Below are 17,109 nucleotides of genomic sequence, written 5' to 3'. Positions count from 1 at the left end.
CCCCCCCCCGATCTTAACCATAAACCCAGTAGATTTTGCTGTGTTGATAACATTAGGGGATTTGTGCAAGTCAAGTTTTTTTGCTCCTACATTGCCCAGTTATTTAATCTGTTTATAAGGCCAAATATTTTCAGGTACTTTTAAGATAATAGTAATTTATGTTCTTCCTTCACTGTCATGAACCATGTTCCATGCCTATCCAAAACAAGGTGCGAAATTGTTTTGCACACACAAGAATTTAAATAATTTTTTAAAGTAAATGGAGTGTTAACAATTGTTCAACAGAATACTAATAGGCAGTAACAATCTAGATTTGTATTCAAGAAGTACTTGATTCGAATCTCGGCAGGCATTCTGGATCTACTGAGGATTTTTGTGGGGTTTCTCAACATCTCCTGACTATTCCTGAGAGGGTACTTGAATTAGTCACTTTCATATCTTTTGCAATTCATCTGTCATCTTACGATTTTATGCCATATAATATATGATACTGAAAGCATTTTTAATAACTGACAGAGCTACAGTTTGTGACTTAATCATAATTATTCTCATTTCTAAATTTTAAACTTGCTCCCACATAAGTACATTTTCTAAATGTATGTTAATTTTAGTGGTATTTTATTCAGATAAACATTAGTGCTGATGGCATGTTTCCTTTATCGCCTGCCTTTCATATATGTACAAATAACAATAAAGAAAGCGTCTTAAAGCAGCCAGTATCATCACTTATATTGCCATTCTACCAGAACGCAATCTGCAGTATTGGGCAGAAAATGTAACATGTCACACTGATTCCTGTATTTGCATCACACTTTGGCATGTGTATTTCCAGCACAGAAACATGTTATGGTTGATGATTTCTGTGCTTTATTTTAATTAGGGAGTTTAGTTATCTCTAATGCAGAAGAACTGGAAATTTGTTACTCCACATTCAAAAATTTTGTGACGTTCACACATACAAGACAAAGTTAGAATGCGAAGAATTTTTTTAAAATTCTGTTTCCATTAATTTAATTAGTACTTTCATCAGTATACTTTACAATAAATAAATTTAAACTTCATATTTTTTTTCCTGTTTTTAAAAGTCTCACACCTTTTACAGTATAATATGGCAGTGGTATATGAATAGAAGGACATTGAAAAGTCACTGGTTTTAATATTATTTCAGCGATATTAATCTAGAATTTCCTAGGCAAATTTAAAAATATCTGTCATAATATAAATCAAACAAATTGTTTAGAAAACAATTTCTGGATGTATAGAACAAATATGTTAGCTGCTATACTACATATCCCCTCTCCGTAGATATTTTTAAATGCTGTCACTTGTAAAATTGATGATATGCAGCTGTTACTGAGGTTCCTTATTATTACAGTTCTTCCTTCCTCTAAATTAAAAATCCATCCCTCTTTCATTCATATATTCCAGTGATTTCAAGTTGTGATTAAAGATGTAACCAGGTCATACACAGGGTGTAAGTCAAAGCATTGTGTATATTATTTGATTTGTAAGCATCTGGGACCATAAAATATCATATGCAACGATCTTTTGTTAATTAATATGAATGAATGAATGTATAAGGGGTGGGCCTTCTTGACCCTTGCACCACGACCACAGTGATCTATCGTGCCTAATTAATAGGAAAGGAAAGATACTTATTTTGTGGGTAAAAGTGAGATTTGATTGATATAGCAGATATTGTTGTTTAATTTCAGAACTTCCGGAGGGCGACTTCACCTTGTTCCTGAAATCGGCAAGATCCCTTTGGCTGATGCACTGCTCATTGAGGATCCGAGTGACCACGGCGTAAATGATGACGATGGTTAGCATTTATTATGCTTTGACAGTTGTGTGACTTTGTCAACTTTTTCCATGGAATTTTGTGAGTCTATAGGCATTATTCTGACCAAATATCTTCCATTTAAAATCAAATTTGCCATCATCTTTCTCCACCCTTTCTAAATAATATGCAGATATTGCTACAGTTTAAGAGTGACCACAGAAATATCCAAATATGTAATTTCACCTCTCTTTGACATAAATTTTTTCAAAGCAGCAACATATAGAATAGCTTCCTGAAGTTAGAATACTGATACTGTTATCTTTGATTATCTTTTATTTTGTTTGTATTTTGCTACAAAATGTTTCTCTCATTAAGTGTTTCCCTGATGGTGTTTATGTTTATTCTGAAACAGAACTTGACATCATCTCTTAACTCATTCTTGTACTTATGATGAGCTTATCTCATGGGTGCAGTGAAGAACCAGATACTTTCCTCACAGATTTGGCTCAGTCTTTCTGTTTAGTGGCACATTTTTGAACATATGCTACATGACAGAAAAGTCCACCATTTCTCGTAGTTGTCAAAATGTTTATTGCTATCAGAAGTTCATAAATCTAACATCTTCTGAACTTATCTTAACGTTTCATGTAATGAAAATAAGATATAATAGACTGAATTTTCATTTTCACTAGCCACTGAAACATGTGCTTTTTCTTTTAGTATCAGAAAGAAAATTTTACCTTATAAAGTTTCACTTACTGTTGCTTTCATATGTACTCTGCACTTTTAAGTGTACATAATTTTCTGTTTTGCCTAGTTTAACTTCTTAATGTGGAGTTTTTATATTGGAAATAACAGAGGCATATGGCAAGGGGAAGTTCTCGTTTTGCATGAAAGGAAATAAAGAAATTTTAATATAATTCACATCAAAAGGATATCCACATAATTAGTATAATAAGAATTGTCACTTACAATTAAGAAACATATAACAAGTAGGAAATCTTACTCTCTGCAGGACAAATTGATCACACATCCTGCATCTGAACTTCCTAATGGAGCAAGCATCTTGGCAAATAATTATGATATGAAACCAGTATAAATCTGTGATCATGGAATGCAGTGCTTTAGTTATTAATTCAGAAATATCTGGCACGTAGTAATACCTGCAAACATCAAATTACACAAATAACGAAATTTATAGAACATTCCAAAACAATTTTTTTTTATCCAGCTGTGTACATGTGTCTCCTTTTCATGGGGCAAAGTGACAAGAGCATGAAGATGTCCATTCACCTCAATACAGTGTTCAGAATTCATGTATTTTACTCCCTCTATATGACTTCATGACATGCTTTTTAAACTCTGTTGCATTTTTATTATGAAAAAGTAATTATAGCATGTTATATAGGTTCCAATGACATGTGATAAAATGAAAAAAAGAAATAAAGTCTGAAATCCTATAGCTGAGAATTTCTAGGAATTTGTGTAACAACACAACTGCTTCTTGAATAGTTCTAGAAAGTAATGATAGTTGCGGCATTAAATTTTTTCTACAGAGTCATCTGTCTGTTCAATGTCAAGTCAGTCAAGTGGAATCAGTGAGACTTCAAGCGGCAGCTGTCACCTTCACAATCGCGACTTCAAAATCGTCATTGATGTGAAGACAGGGTTTCCACAGGTGGTTGTGCACCTTGTTGCACCCACCATGCAGGAAAAAGCTGCTTGGATCAGTGATATCAGCCAGGTATTTTAGTTATTTGATTTATAGTGATATCTTTCCATGGAAAAGACAGCCATATTCCTCACAATTTCAACCAATTTGTCTTCAGTTAATCATGTACTGATTCAATCTAGGGTGTAAATTCTGTTTTCATGCATATAGTTGTAATAAAAGCAACATCTTGCCAGTTTTTGGTTTTGACACAATTCTTAAGGACATTTTATAATACTCATAGACTGTTCCTTGTGGTTGTGTACAACCTTCACATTTTGTTTCCTGTTATTATTTCCCCTGCACACCCTGAAGCATTACTACTCTCCTTCTATGCTTAACCAGTTTGGTTCAGCTCATATCTCCATATTTTCTTTCCTTATGATCTATTTGCAGCTTTCTGAACCCTTATTAATCATTTTTCTTTTTGCAAACTTTTGGATGTATTTTTTTCTTGGTTCTCAAATCTATTTTATATATGAAATGTGTTCTGACATATGTGAATGATGAATATGTGAGATATAATCTACTGGAATCTTAAAATGTAGTGTCAAGTACTTTTGAAACTTGGTAACATTTGCCATCTGCCTTTTATTACAAAGTTCTTTTGACTTAACGTCCATGTATGCACCAAAATAACGTGGGTATAAGAGAAACTTTAAAGGATTTTATCTGGTTTTACCTTGAAAAGAGGACTACAGCATGTGATTTTAACACAGACTAAGACAGTATAGCAGTTTTAACATAATTTAATAAAATATTTGTAACATATCAAGACACCTAAAGATGGTTGTTTGGGGCCAAAACATGTTTTGTCAAACTGTATAATGTTAAACTAAAATGAAAATTAAGTAGTGAATACACAAGTGTTGCAATATTGACGGATGATAAATACATGGACATTAAGTTAAACAATTGCAACACGATGCTGAAATACAATATTCTTCTTTTGAATTCAGTTTAATGGTCAGTGGATATTGTGGACTATTGGCAGTTGGAGTTTGAAGCTGACTCTTTACTTCTGTCTAATGCCATGATTGTTAATGAATATGAATGCACGGAGCTTCAAAATAGTATTCTCTTCTCCTTCATAGCTTAATGCTAAGCATACTGATAACTTCTAAGCAGTTAGAAAAGTTTAGAGTATTAAAAGTCATTAGCTATAATATTTGGCTCAATAAGTGTAATGTTATTTTCTCATATGATAACATGTTTCACATTTGCTGATCATCAAAGTACACCATGATTTCAGAAGCAATTATTTAGAAAAAATTTTGTTTAATGTATAGAAATTTATCTAACATACACCTTGTATCATCAAGAAAAGCCAAAGGAAACAATTTTTCTGAGATAACGGTATGCAGTAACAAAGTTTGTCATCACATGAGTAATTCAGTGTTATTTTAGTTGTCCTTTGTGGCATGCTATCATGTCTCACAGAATTTCGAAAACAGCTCTTTTCTGACTCACTACATGTTGAGAGTGTATTTATATCACAAAATTTCAGAATGAAAGATGCATTGTGATTTTAACCAGCATATTTTAGGAACAAACTATGTGTTAAACAATGGAAAATGTGTTAAGCTGAGGAGTACAAAAAGGAAAATGTTTTAGTGCATGGACAACGTTCACTTCAATGACTTGCTGCATAGTTCAATGTCAGACACGTCATCAGTCACCATGCCACAATCCATCAAAAATGATCCCAGGCTGTTCAAGGATGATGTGGACATTCGCTTCAGTCGTACCCTCAATTCCTGCAAGGTATGGCAACTTGTCTGTAATTTCTCATTTGCTCTTGGAGTAAACAAAGGGTTGAAATACCAGTTCTTGATTAGGTATGTGTAGAATGTCTTGAATTATATGGTCACTAATTATCTTTTTATAATAAATCAGTATTGCAGTTGATTGTTCTGGCATTCTTCACACATGGAATTTTCAGTTTTTAATAGAACAAAAAACTGTACAGCATGGCATGTTGGTAATGTTTTACTTGAATATGCTACACATAAATTATTTCCTGTTTGGTAAACTGTATAATCTGGAAGTCTTTTATGCAGAAAAATTCAGACAGTAACTTCAGCAGTTCTTTGAAAGCCTCATTCTGAACACAAATTAGGTAAGTCTGTAAACTTATATTATGCATACCAGCCCAAACATTCTTCCTCACACATAACACAAAGGAAATGTTCCTGTAACAAGGACAGTCCAAGAAAATGTAAGAACTATCATGTACTCTCGTGTCTAGATAGTATTGGTCTGTTTCATAGAGAAAATTTTGTTAATAACAACAAAAATGTGGGAAGTTCAATGCAAAGTAAGACAGAGCTGCCTGCATGGTTTGACTCTCTTAGGTTTATACACATTAAAAGTACAAAGTGCTGGATATTTCCTAAAAGCTTCTGACATAACCCTTTTTCAAAAAATAATTTGGCAATCTGTATTACATTATATTGTGCTCCTGTTGTTCAATTATGGGTAAGCTTGTTCCTACATTATCTTTTACATAACACCGTCATATTATGTAGTAATTCCCAAATGTCTTACACACTTTTAAGACACTTCCAGGTGGAATTAAGATTTGAAACTTAGAATGTATATATATTTACACATGCAGACGCATGCTCACACATACACACACACACACACAAAGGGACAGGAAATGGGCATGAGTTCAAATTCCAGTTCAGTTATTTTCTTCTATGTTCTGAATCTTGGTGAGAAAAATGGAGAATTTCTCACCAGCCTAATTTTAAAATATTATTACTGGGTGCTTAAAAATATTTGAGAGAATTTTATCTTCTGAGCTGTAGGCTGGAGATAAAACTGAAGAGAGCAAAAATGTTCAGTTTACAGATCACTTCCACAAAGTAATACGAAACTTAAATTTCTAACATTTGCCATAAGATGCCTAAAAAAATACTTTCACATGAAGCGTATTTTTCTAATCGTGAATGAGAATTAGTATATTTTGAGAACAGAATGAAATTAATCAAAATCTGATAAAGACGATAATGAAAGAGGGCAAGTTTCGGGTTTTATGTTCAACACACTCTAGAAGACCTAAATGAAAATAAAACTTCTTTATATTTTATCAATATAATAAAGTGCCTAAAAATGTATAACCCATGAACCAAAACATTGTGTGACATACTGTATAACATTCCAGTGGAAATGCAAAAAATATCCTTACTGCTAAGTTACTGCCCCTTCAGCATAACTTTAACTGGGTATAACTGCTTAACCTATACCAGTGATATCATTCCTATGACATTTCTAACAATTTTATCCAATTTGCCTGTGGTTTTGCAGGTGCCCCAGATTCGATACGCCACACCAGAACGACTCCTGGAGAGGCTCACAGACTTGCGGTTCCTCTCTATTGACTTCTTAAACACATTTCTGTTGACGTATCGAGTATTCACAGATGGTGTAACAGTACTTGAAGCACTGAAGAAGGTTTTCTACAATGCAGATCCACCAGAAGCTCAGACAAGCACAGCTGGGTCTATTATGTGAGTCCCTGCTTCCCATCATTTCGTTTAATATCTTGAAGCTAACAAATATTTTATCTGCATACATGAAAGTTATATGTCTTTAATTGAAAGTAATTCAAAATTAGAACATCTTATGCAGCTATAAATCAAGATCTATATAATGTAATTTAAAATATTTCCTATCTTGGTCTTTTAATTATTATATTGTAAAATGTGTTAAAACGTTAAATTATGCATAGTATTCAAAAATGCTAATTAAATGTCTGAATTAGTTAAAACAACTGGAAAAGAGATGAAGCACTATAGTCATGTAGAAAATTCTTAAGAATATCAACACAACAGTCAGACCTATCCAGTTTTTAAGAAGTTTCTGTAGAATTTGTATAGAAAAAATTACATCAGCGCAATGAAAGCAGAGAGAAAGGTTTCAAACTCAGCAAAGCATGGAATCACAGTACCAGATGATTAAGGTACTCAAACACACATATCATGAAAATCCCAAGAAGACACAGAGAAGTTCACCCTCAAAAGAAAACAAAGTAATTGGAAACAGGAACACCAGGTTAAGCGACATGGTTATAGGTTAGAGTTGGATGGTTAACCACAAAGTTTGACTGAGTCCTTATTCTACCTAATATGCTAATAGGAAGAGGCGATGATTTGACAGACTGTTATAAATATCAGTGATACATGGTCACTTACCACATCTATCCTGATGATGGAAATAGACAGAATCTTTGAAATGTTTGAAATTTCAGTTCACAATGACACAACTTATCGCCCAAGGAAAAATTAGCACATTCATTCTCACTGCTTTTCTACAAATTTTAAACTAAAACAGTTCTCAGTTTATGGGACATTAAAGCATTCTTCATGATTTTTTTTTTCCAGGACAGTGATGGGGAGACTATTTGGATCTAAGGAATAGGAAGTAATATAAGGATAGAAAAATGGCATAATATGGAAGTTCATAAATTATACTCCTTTGCTTAATATTGCTATGGCAGTTGAATCAAGGAGTGTTAGTTTGGTGACACATGTAGTGTTCAACAGAGAAATTAGAAATGCGTATGTAATTTCAGTCAGGAATTCTCTAAGGAAGAGGCCACCTGGGTAATCTAGGTGTAGAATATAAGCTAATATTAAAATGGATCTTAGAGGAAGAGAGTGTGAAAATATGCTCTGATTTTAGCTGGCTCAGAATATATTTCAGTGAGCTTTTTGTACCTTATGCTGTGACAGGTGCTTAATTCTGAAGAGAACTTTTTAGAAATTACCAAATTCATGATGTTGTGATAACTTTGCAGGTCACTGGATGTATTGGGTGTCCGAGAGGACCACAGCACTCTGCACTTGTATGACAGTGAACGGAGACGGAGCAGCGCATCACCCAGAAGAACCAGTGGTGCTAGTTCTGTTTCTGGTAAAGCTTACCCCTCATATTTTGAGATAACTCTCTGAGACTTTTCCTGAAACACAGAAATCAGACACTCAGTTGTGATTTCTTCATACTGCTCCTTAATACACAGCTGGTACTCTAGAGGTCACTCCTTCTCTTGTGTAGTAGTTTATGGTTGTATTTTCTGTATGTAATTGCAGTATGTCTTATGTTACTGTGTGAGTGCAAAACATATGTGCAGTTGTGCAGCAAGAATGCAAAGAGCTATTTTTCCTATGAAGGAGATTGCCTCTCCTTCAACTAAGAAATTTCCTTTGCCGTGATTAATGTTTTTATTTCAATTTATTTTAGGCATTTTATTTTTCAAACTCCTATATTATTATATAACATATTGGATCCCATGATTTGAATCAGGAAGCTACTCTTAAAGCCTAGTTGCATTTGCTAAATATTGCTTTCTTACTGTTTTATTTGATTAACTGTTTGAATTAGTTTTGTCCCTCAACAGACTTTGGTGATTTACTGGATCAAATGGTAACTTATTCAGCACCCTGCTCTTATGTAGGACATGTGCGTCTACCATAACGTACTGAATCTTGTCTCTATTTGCAACCTTAGCATTTAAGTTACTGATCAGTAAACTCCTACACTTACTGCTATAAGAGTTATTATTTCCACATTTGATATGTCACTATGACAAGCTGTGTCACAGTCTGAGTTTTTTATGTACTAATTTCTCTTGTATGGGCTGACAAGAAAGTAACTGAAACCAAACCAACTGTAACTGGTTGCAGCTGAGTTAAAATAATATATTTTGCAAGCAAGTTAGCATATTTGGTAAGCCATTCTTAAAAGTAAAAGAATAAATAAGGAAAAGAGAAGAACAGAGGAAACTAAATATTTGCAGCTTTATCTTTTTAAAACTGGACATAATTTTAAAGAATGAAATCTCGAACAAGTCAGGTGCAATGATTTAAGGGTATACTACTCAATTAAAACAGTTAGGAATTAAGTATTCAGTAAGAATGATAGATGCAAGAATTTATAAATATATTCTACAATATCATCCAAGAGGATCCAACAAGATATATGAAAAGATGGAATAGATTTGCTTGGAGTGATCTGAATCAATTCCTTGAAAAAAAAAAAAAGATGGAAACTGTGATTTGTCTCAAACTGTTTTTCTTCTGAAATATGAGAACTCATGCAAACAACACTGAAGATTGTTATTTTTAGAAGGTTTGAAGGTGACTTATATTTCTTAGGTCTCTGATATTGTTTCTTTTATTATCTTAATACTCTTTGATACCTACCTCTTTCTATAATCATGGCATCATCCATTCACATTGTTATGCTTAAATACTTCCAGTTGTTCTGCTAAATTTGTGTCATCACAATTGACAATCTTCCTGACATATTCATCATACAGGTTGACAGTTTTGCTTCCATTTGCAAGCTTCCTGCATAATAATGATCAGTGGTCTTTTCCTTCTCATACAAGTGCACCATTTCAGGTTATGGTTCAGAGATGAGTGATCGTGATCGAAGCCATAGTTATGATTCTCAAGCATTCTCCAAGGGGCACTGGCGATGCAGCTTCCGCAGGTGTAAGTGGGTTAACATGAAGCTTATAATGCTGCTTCTCAATAGTCCCCTATAGAGAAGTGCTCCATTAGCTTTTTAAAATTTTTCAGTGTTTATATCTCTACATTTACATTTTAACCTCAAATGCTCTACATCCAGCTATCCTTGTAGCAAAATATTATGCTCAGGTTCACTTTGACATGGCTGACTTAATAATATTCCTAATTTTTTCTTACCCTCCTTCTTAGCATGGGAAATATATAAGGTTTGTTTCTCTCTAACTTACTATTACGGGTATTTCTACTTTGATTACATACCCAGTTTGGGTCAATGTGTCAAGTAACATTTAACAGTGGATTGCAAAAAATAAAATATGCCTACCCTTCTTATGTTCAGTCACCAGTACTGGAATCCAAATTCTGAATTGTATATCTTTTTTATACTGCGTGTATTTTCTTGTTATAAAACTATGAATGCAGAATATATTGTGTTGTATTGTATTTTATTTCATCAATTTTGCTACATAGTAACACTTGGACAAGTCATTTGGTAATACAAGTTAACAAAACAAATCTACAAAGTTACAAGCATACTACCAACATTTGTTACAATCATAAGCAATATATAAATACAACATTCCAAAAAATACACAAACTACTATATACAGCTCATGAATGGCTATGACATCCAAACATAAGTCCTTGCACCATCTGCTTTTTTATTAAAACTAACAAATTAATTTATCATATAAAAAGAATGTTTCAATAAAAAGGATTTAAGTCTTTTTTAAAAGCTGAAAAACCCACCTAGTATTTTATTTTTTTTCTTCGTTTTTTCAGTTATGTCAAGTACAACTTTTCTTTTATTGCCTAAATATATTTAAATAATCTTGTTTGTTTCCTATCAAAAATATAATCAAATAGTATACAATTTCTCTCCTTACATGGATGTATTTTATTTATGTAACAGTTGAAGAGGAATCAAGGGAATTAGCATTGATAAAAGAAAGCCCCCCAGTCATCCGACAAAGTCCAACACACCATCCCTCACCTTGTACCACACCACGCAAGAGTGTGAGTATTCGTGTAGAAACAGAAGACGATGGGCGTCATCTTACCATTCCGAAGACAATTGCCGTGTCTTCAAGTTCTGAGACTCTTACTGGTGAGTGAAATAATAATTTTTGTTAGAAGCATGATTCAATTAGCAGTGTGGATGCCACTTATCATCTCATATGCATCTATTGTACCTTCCATCCATACAGTCTCCATTAAAAATTTACATCTATAGTCCTTGAGATATTATTTTATACAAAATTAGGATTCCTTTATCTGTAATAATGGAAAGAATATAAGTAAAAAGTAAAACTATCCCTGTAACAGGCCGTGAAGGCCCATAGGGTTGCGAGACGTTGAGGGTACCACATTATCTAGACAATCGGCTCAAAGATGGCAGTAAGGTTGTCAGCCTTACGTGCTGGCCGCGCTTTACTCCCCAGGAAAATTATTTATTTAATTCCTGGTACTCATTTCTGTTGGAGGCTGAGTGAACCCCATGGCCATAGTGTGGCTGGAAGGATTAGGTCAACTGAAAAAAAATCCAATGACCACATCGGGACTTGTAGCATAGTGCCTTAACCACTACACTACTGCGTGCCCTAATGGAAAGAATGCAAGGAACTTAATGCAACATTTCTGGCAGTAATTTAGTTGTATTGGTGGTATCCATATTTTAAAATAAAAGCCAACCTTATTGTATTGTTAAGGGTTGATATTTCTGTGTTATGCTTTGTCAGTCCTAATCTGGTTTGGCTGGTAGACCAGTTGGTGCCCTAACAACCACAGCATTTTGCTCAAGCAGAGTCCTTTTGAAGCGAATAGTCACTCAACTAGTCAAATTCCTTACATTTTATAGTACCCAAAATTCATTACCATGTTCAACATGTTAATTTAAAATAAATTTAACAAAATGGGGAAGGCATGATGTCTGTCTGCCATCTAGTTCTTAAAATTGGTAATACCCAAGCAATTGGAATGTTGAATATTAAATTTTATCAGACTCTGTCAAGTTACTTACAGCCTCAGAATGAATTAAAGTGAANTTGTGTGCGTTCCTGTTTCAACCCTTTGGCGATTAGTGAGATGGCCGACCAGAAGGAACAAAGAGTGTGCGTGAAATTTTGCTTTCTGTTAGGGAAAACTGCACTTCACTCTTCAAGTAGCGGCAAACATTGACGCGGTTTTCTCTTTGGTCATCTCCGAGCAAGCGAGGAACAAATTTTGCAGACACCCGTCTCATGTGCAAACCTTCGGTTAAAATTCGCTGGACCATGCTCCATGAGATGTTCTTTCCTCAGAAAGTTGGTCAATGGTCTTTCGACGATCTTCATCAATTTCATGCACACTCTTTGTTCCTTCTGGTCGGCCATCTCACTAATCGCCAAAGGGTTGAAACTGGAACGCACACAACAGAGCACCACAGACAAACCACTTAACTCAGACTGACGCCAGCTCACTAACAGTCGCGGGAGACCCCCAGCTAACACCACCTAGCAGCACAACTTGTAACTACAAAGCATGCGCACGCAACAGGTCGTTTCCGGTTATTTTTGGATCCCCCCTTGTATTTCTAGTATTGGTGTCATATTTCAAGTTTCAACAAAATACGAGAAGGAATTTTAAATATATAGAACTTTAAGTGAAATAGTCCTTAAAATATAATAAAATAAAAGTGAAACGTATAACTCAGTATAGTGACTTATACTGTGGGCTGGACAACTTAGGCATTAGGTTTTGATCCTCATCAGGACAGATATTTTTCTCTTTCCCACAACATTCAGACATGCATTTTGCCCCACTGGGTCTGCTATCCATAGGGTGACAAAGGCTTTTGTGACAGGAGTTGAAAGATATATGTGACGGTTCATTTAGGCCTTCAAGTAAAGTGAACCTTAAAATAAATATGAATAAAATGTATACGTAATAATAAAGTAAAGTAAAGCTATCCCTGTAACAGGTCGTGGAGGCCCATAGGGTTGAGAGATGTTGAGGTCCCCACATTTTCTAGACAATCGGCTCACAGGTGGCGGCAAGGTTGTCAGCCCTGCGCACTGGCCTCCCTTTAGCCCCAAGAATATTCCTGGTACTCATTTCTGTTAGAGGCTCTTTGTCTTTCTGTGCACTTCTATAACCCATACCCATATGCATGCTGCAGATCATTTGATCTTGCCCCCTTAAAAATACAAGGTGAAGATTACAAATCATCAGTGTTCCCTTTCTTATTTAACAAGGCACATATTATTTTAATTAATTTTTAAATTAATTTTCCTACTGTTTATAGATAACACAGTGATAAGTGCCCCATCATCACCAAGCAATCTCAGTAATGTCACCCTTGTTGGGTCAAACAACTCTGAAACGAGTCCTCAGGACAATGACGCTCCACGGACAGAGCCAGAAACAGAAACTGAGACAGAGACTGACTCAGAAACAAAACAGCAACAGGACACACCCACAGAACGAAAAGAAATGAAAGCAATGTCACCTGTTACAAAGGAGAGTACTGAAGAACAAACAAAGGCTACTGGTACAAGTGTGCAGTTTAAGACTGAGGAGAAACGGGCATCAGTTCCAATTCTGGAATCAGAACGACGACTATCTCGTACACAGACAAAACAGAAAGGATCTGAGGGGCAGGCCAAGAGGGATGGATGTGAAGAGGAGAAGGGGAAATCAGATGATTTTCAGCTGTCTGATGAATTAGGCATTGAATCTGTGACTCATGAACACAAAGCTGGTACTAGCTCGAGGTCGGCCTCCATCACAACAAATGTGATCCAGGTAAATGCAAGATAAATATACATGTTAGGAAACTGAGTGATATATACAGGATTAGCTGCCAAACAGAGCTGAACTTAGTTAGGGCACATGTGCACTAGGGAGCCAAGCAAATTCACTGGCTACTCTTTAGTAATTCAGTTATGATGGTTATAGTGGGTATAGCACAGTCAGGATTTTGAGGTGTTTTTTGTAGTGTTACTATTTGTTGTAGTGACATGTTTTTCCTATGATCAAGTCAGAAATGGGAAGACACACATTGCCTGACACAAACGCATTAAAAAGTTACACTTCAAATGTTGCATTAGGAGATATGTAGATGCAAGTTTACATGATAAAGTTTGCCTTTGATCAAGATAGTATAGAAAAGAGCAAAATTCATGCCTCTACTTGAACATGACTTTTAAACGGTTGTAATGAAATTATTACTTCTGAATTTTACAACTATGTGAGTACTGTTTCCCAATAAGTGAATTTTAGAAATAAATTATTGTAATACCGTGTTATATGAAAATAAATTAAGATAACTAATATTTGACATGTTCTATATCCTATGGTTTGTAACCAGTTTTATTGGATCATCTGGAACTTGAAATAAATTACAATTACACTTACAATACGGTCAGCCTAGGTCAGTTTTCCTGTTTAACCAGTGTATAAATGTACTGCACGTTTCAATGTCTATTCTTTCTATTTTGAATTGTTTCATTTTTGGTCCGTTACACTATCAATCGCAAAGTCACTCGACGAACTTTTTATTGACTTCTATTCTTTCTTATCGCTTTTATGTGAAACACTGAATTAATGACATCATAATTTTCAGTCAGAAAATATGTAACAGAGTGGTGTTTTATTGTATTATAATTGCTTAAAATTGCAGACCTATTATGCAAGTAGGAGATCGATTCAGGACTCAGAAGGTGGTGCAGGTAGCATGTCTCAGAGGGCAAGCTTCCAGCATGACTCCCCACAAAACTCCAGCAAAGCAGGTGTGGTTATCACTTCATTCCGACAGTCACAGAGAAGGTAAGAAAGGTGCTATGTTCAGGAGATGAGCTCACCTCACTAATACACTTTCTACATATGTTTGGCAGAGTGTGTTCTCAGCTCGACTGGCAGTATGGGGTTGAATTTTTTTATTTCAAACATTATGAAGAAAAATTAGATAAATTAATTTTTTTAACGTTTTATTGTCTAAATTATGAAGGAAATATTTCAAGAGATGGTAAAAGCTTACTTTAAAGTAGAGTGAACTTCAGTGCTTACAGGCTAATAGTGTAGTAGCTGGCCACCTCCCGAACCAGTTCCATCCACCTCCTATCCGCACAACCCACTTTTCTAAGATTTGTCCTAATGTTATACAATTATCTGTCTTGGTCTTTCAACTTCACATTTCCGTGAGGTTTCCTCAGCAGAAGTTTAAATGTGAAAGACATGCAGACTGGCTTAACTGTTTACAATAAACAGTCTGAACACTGGAGAATCTCTTGCCTCTGCCATGAATCGAACATCCACTCCTTGGTTGTCCGACCCATAGACTAATCACTATACCGACTGAGCTATCCCAACTACTGATCCTCTGGAATACAATGTCATTAAATCTGGTAGAACTTCATCAACATATTTGAGGCATGTACTGCCTTCTTCTTCATGACTGAAAAGTAACACAAGCAAGCAACATGCAAAAAAAACAAGTGGCAAACAGATCTTTCTGAATGCTGGCTTGGCTTACTCTCTGATCCTAAAGATGAAGGCTGTACATTCCTCTGAACCATCACCAAACTTCTACCAGACTACACGGCTTCACATCCCAAAAGACTGTGCTCTTCTTAGTCACCACTGTGAGAATCTCAGATCCAACAAAATTATAGTTACAGTCTGAAGGCATTATTCTCCAAAGCATTTTTATCTGACATAACTCTCGTTCAAAAATCTTACCACACATCTATGTTTATGTCATTCCTTATTCCATTCATATCTTCAAACTATAATTATTGGTTACTTTAAACTTAGTTTCACTTTTTTCTAGTATAGTGGTTCTGTAAGCATGCAAATACCCATTCAGGATCTTGTCATTCTTATGTACATTAAGTGTTGAATGAAAATGCAAAATATAGAGAAGCCAGTGGAATTGCTTGTAACTTCATATCTACCAAACGTCCTAAGCTATAAATAAATTACAGACATGTACAAATTAAGATATGAGGGAGAGATATATGACATAATTCTTGTAGTATTTGTTCTTGTATTTGTGAATGTGCTGCTCAGTATTTGCTGCTAGTAATTAAGATCCTTCAGCCTTCTACTTACATTACATTTGTCATTATTCTTGCTTCTGATTCTTTAGATTGGATCAGTCGACTAAGTCTGAAAGCTTTTAATTTTGAATTTCAGATAAAGCTGCTACTCATTAAATTTGGAATAGATTTGTACATTCAAACAATAAATAATAATTCTTTATATAATTCAAAGCTGTAACATATGTTTGAACCATAACCACAGAAATGCCAAAAGAGAAAAGACATCATTTTAACAAGTATTTTATTAAAAAAGAAATCATTGAAAGGTGTAACTTAAATTGAAATACACATTTTTTCTGAATGATTTATCTGTGATCTTTTGTGTCTCATGGGTCTAGATATTCAATGACTTAATTTCCAAATGTGCTGTTATGAGGGTAATCCACTCCAGATGTCACATTGCATAGAATCATAAACCATTTCTCATGTTACTTCATTAAATATATACAGTATTAAAAATATCTAATAAAATTCTTATGTAGTAATGAGGTATCTATTTTATGTCATGTAGGCCTGTCATCTGTTTTCTGATCGCCCCCTTTTTTTAAATATGGAACTTAGGTATGAAATAGGCCATGCCATAGCTCAGGTGGTTAGTCACTGGCTTCCTATTGTGGTGGCCCGGGTTCAAGCAGAGGTCTGGCCATGTGGGATTCGTTGTGGACAAAGTGGCTTTGGGGCAGGTTTTCTCCAGTACTTCACTTTCCCCTGACAATCTTCATTCCACCAATTGCTCCACAAACACCCTCACCTATCATCTGGGGCTGGTATGATAGGCCAATATTGGCCGCAGTACCAAGTGGATTCAGTCTCACCCCCCACTAATAATGATGATAATAATAATTCTATTCAATTCTATTCAATTCTTTATTATTAATGTGCCGAGTCAACAGCCGCAAGGCCAATTACAGACTTAGCACAGTGTAGATGAATGTAATTACGTGTAACATTATACAAACATTAGACAAACACATTATAAGTCAAAAATAAATTACATAA

At 34.9% G+C, this 17,109-nt stretch overlaps 1 protein-coding gene across 2 annotated transcripts in view; it reads left to right on the top strand.

Moving 5' to 3' along the window:
* Positions 1–17,109, top strand: part of LOC111873049 (ras-specific guanine nucleotide-releasing factor 1) — a 233,642-nt gene that overhangs the window by 200,294 nt on the left and 16,239 nt on the right. For both annotated transcript variants that reach the window (XM_023867418.2, XM_023867417.2), the window contains exons 11-19: positions 1,716–1,822; positions 3,340–3,527; positions 5,109–5,258; positions 6,807–7,009; positions 8,299–8,414; positions 9,905–9,997; positions 10,944–11,138; positions 13,314–13,813; positions 14,691–14,836. In XM_023867418.2, the coding sequence (XP_023723186.1) occupies positions 1,716–1,822; positions 3,340–3,527; positions 5,109–5,258; positions 6,807–7,009; positions 8,299–8,414; positions 9,905–9,997; positions 10,944–11,138; positions 13,314–13,813; positions 14,691–14,836 (1,698 nt within the window). The remainder of the gene's footprint in view (positions 1–1,715; positions 1,823–3,339; positions 3,528–5,108; positions 5,259–6,806; positions 7,010–8,298; positions 8,415–9,904; positions 9,998–10,943; positions 11,139–13,313; positions 13,814–14,690; positions 14,837–17,109) is intronic.

The sequence above is a fragment of the Cryptotermes secundus genome, unplaced genomic scaffold (genome assembly GCF_002891405.2).
Source record: "Cryptotermes secundus unplaced genomic scaffold, Csec_1.0 scaffold4, whole genome shotgun sequence".
NCBI classification, from domain to species: Eukaryota; Metazoa; Arthropoda; class Insecta; order Blattodea; family Kalotermitidae; genus Cryptotermes; species Cryptotermes secundus.
This window is presented reverse-complemented; position numbering and strand designations above follow the sequence as displayed.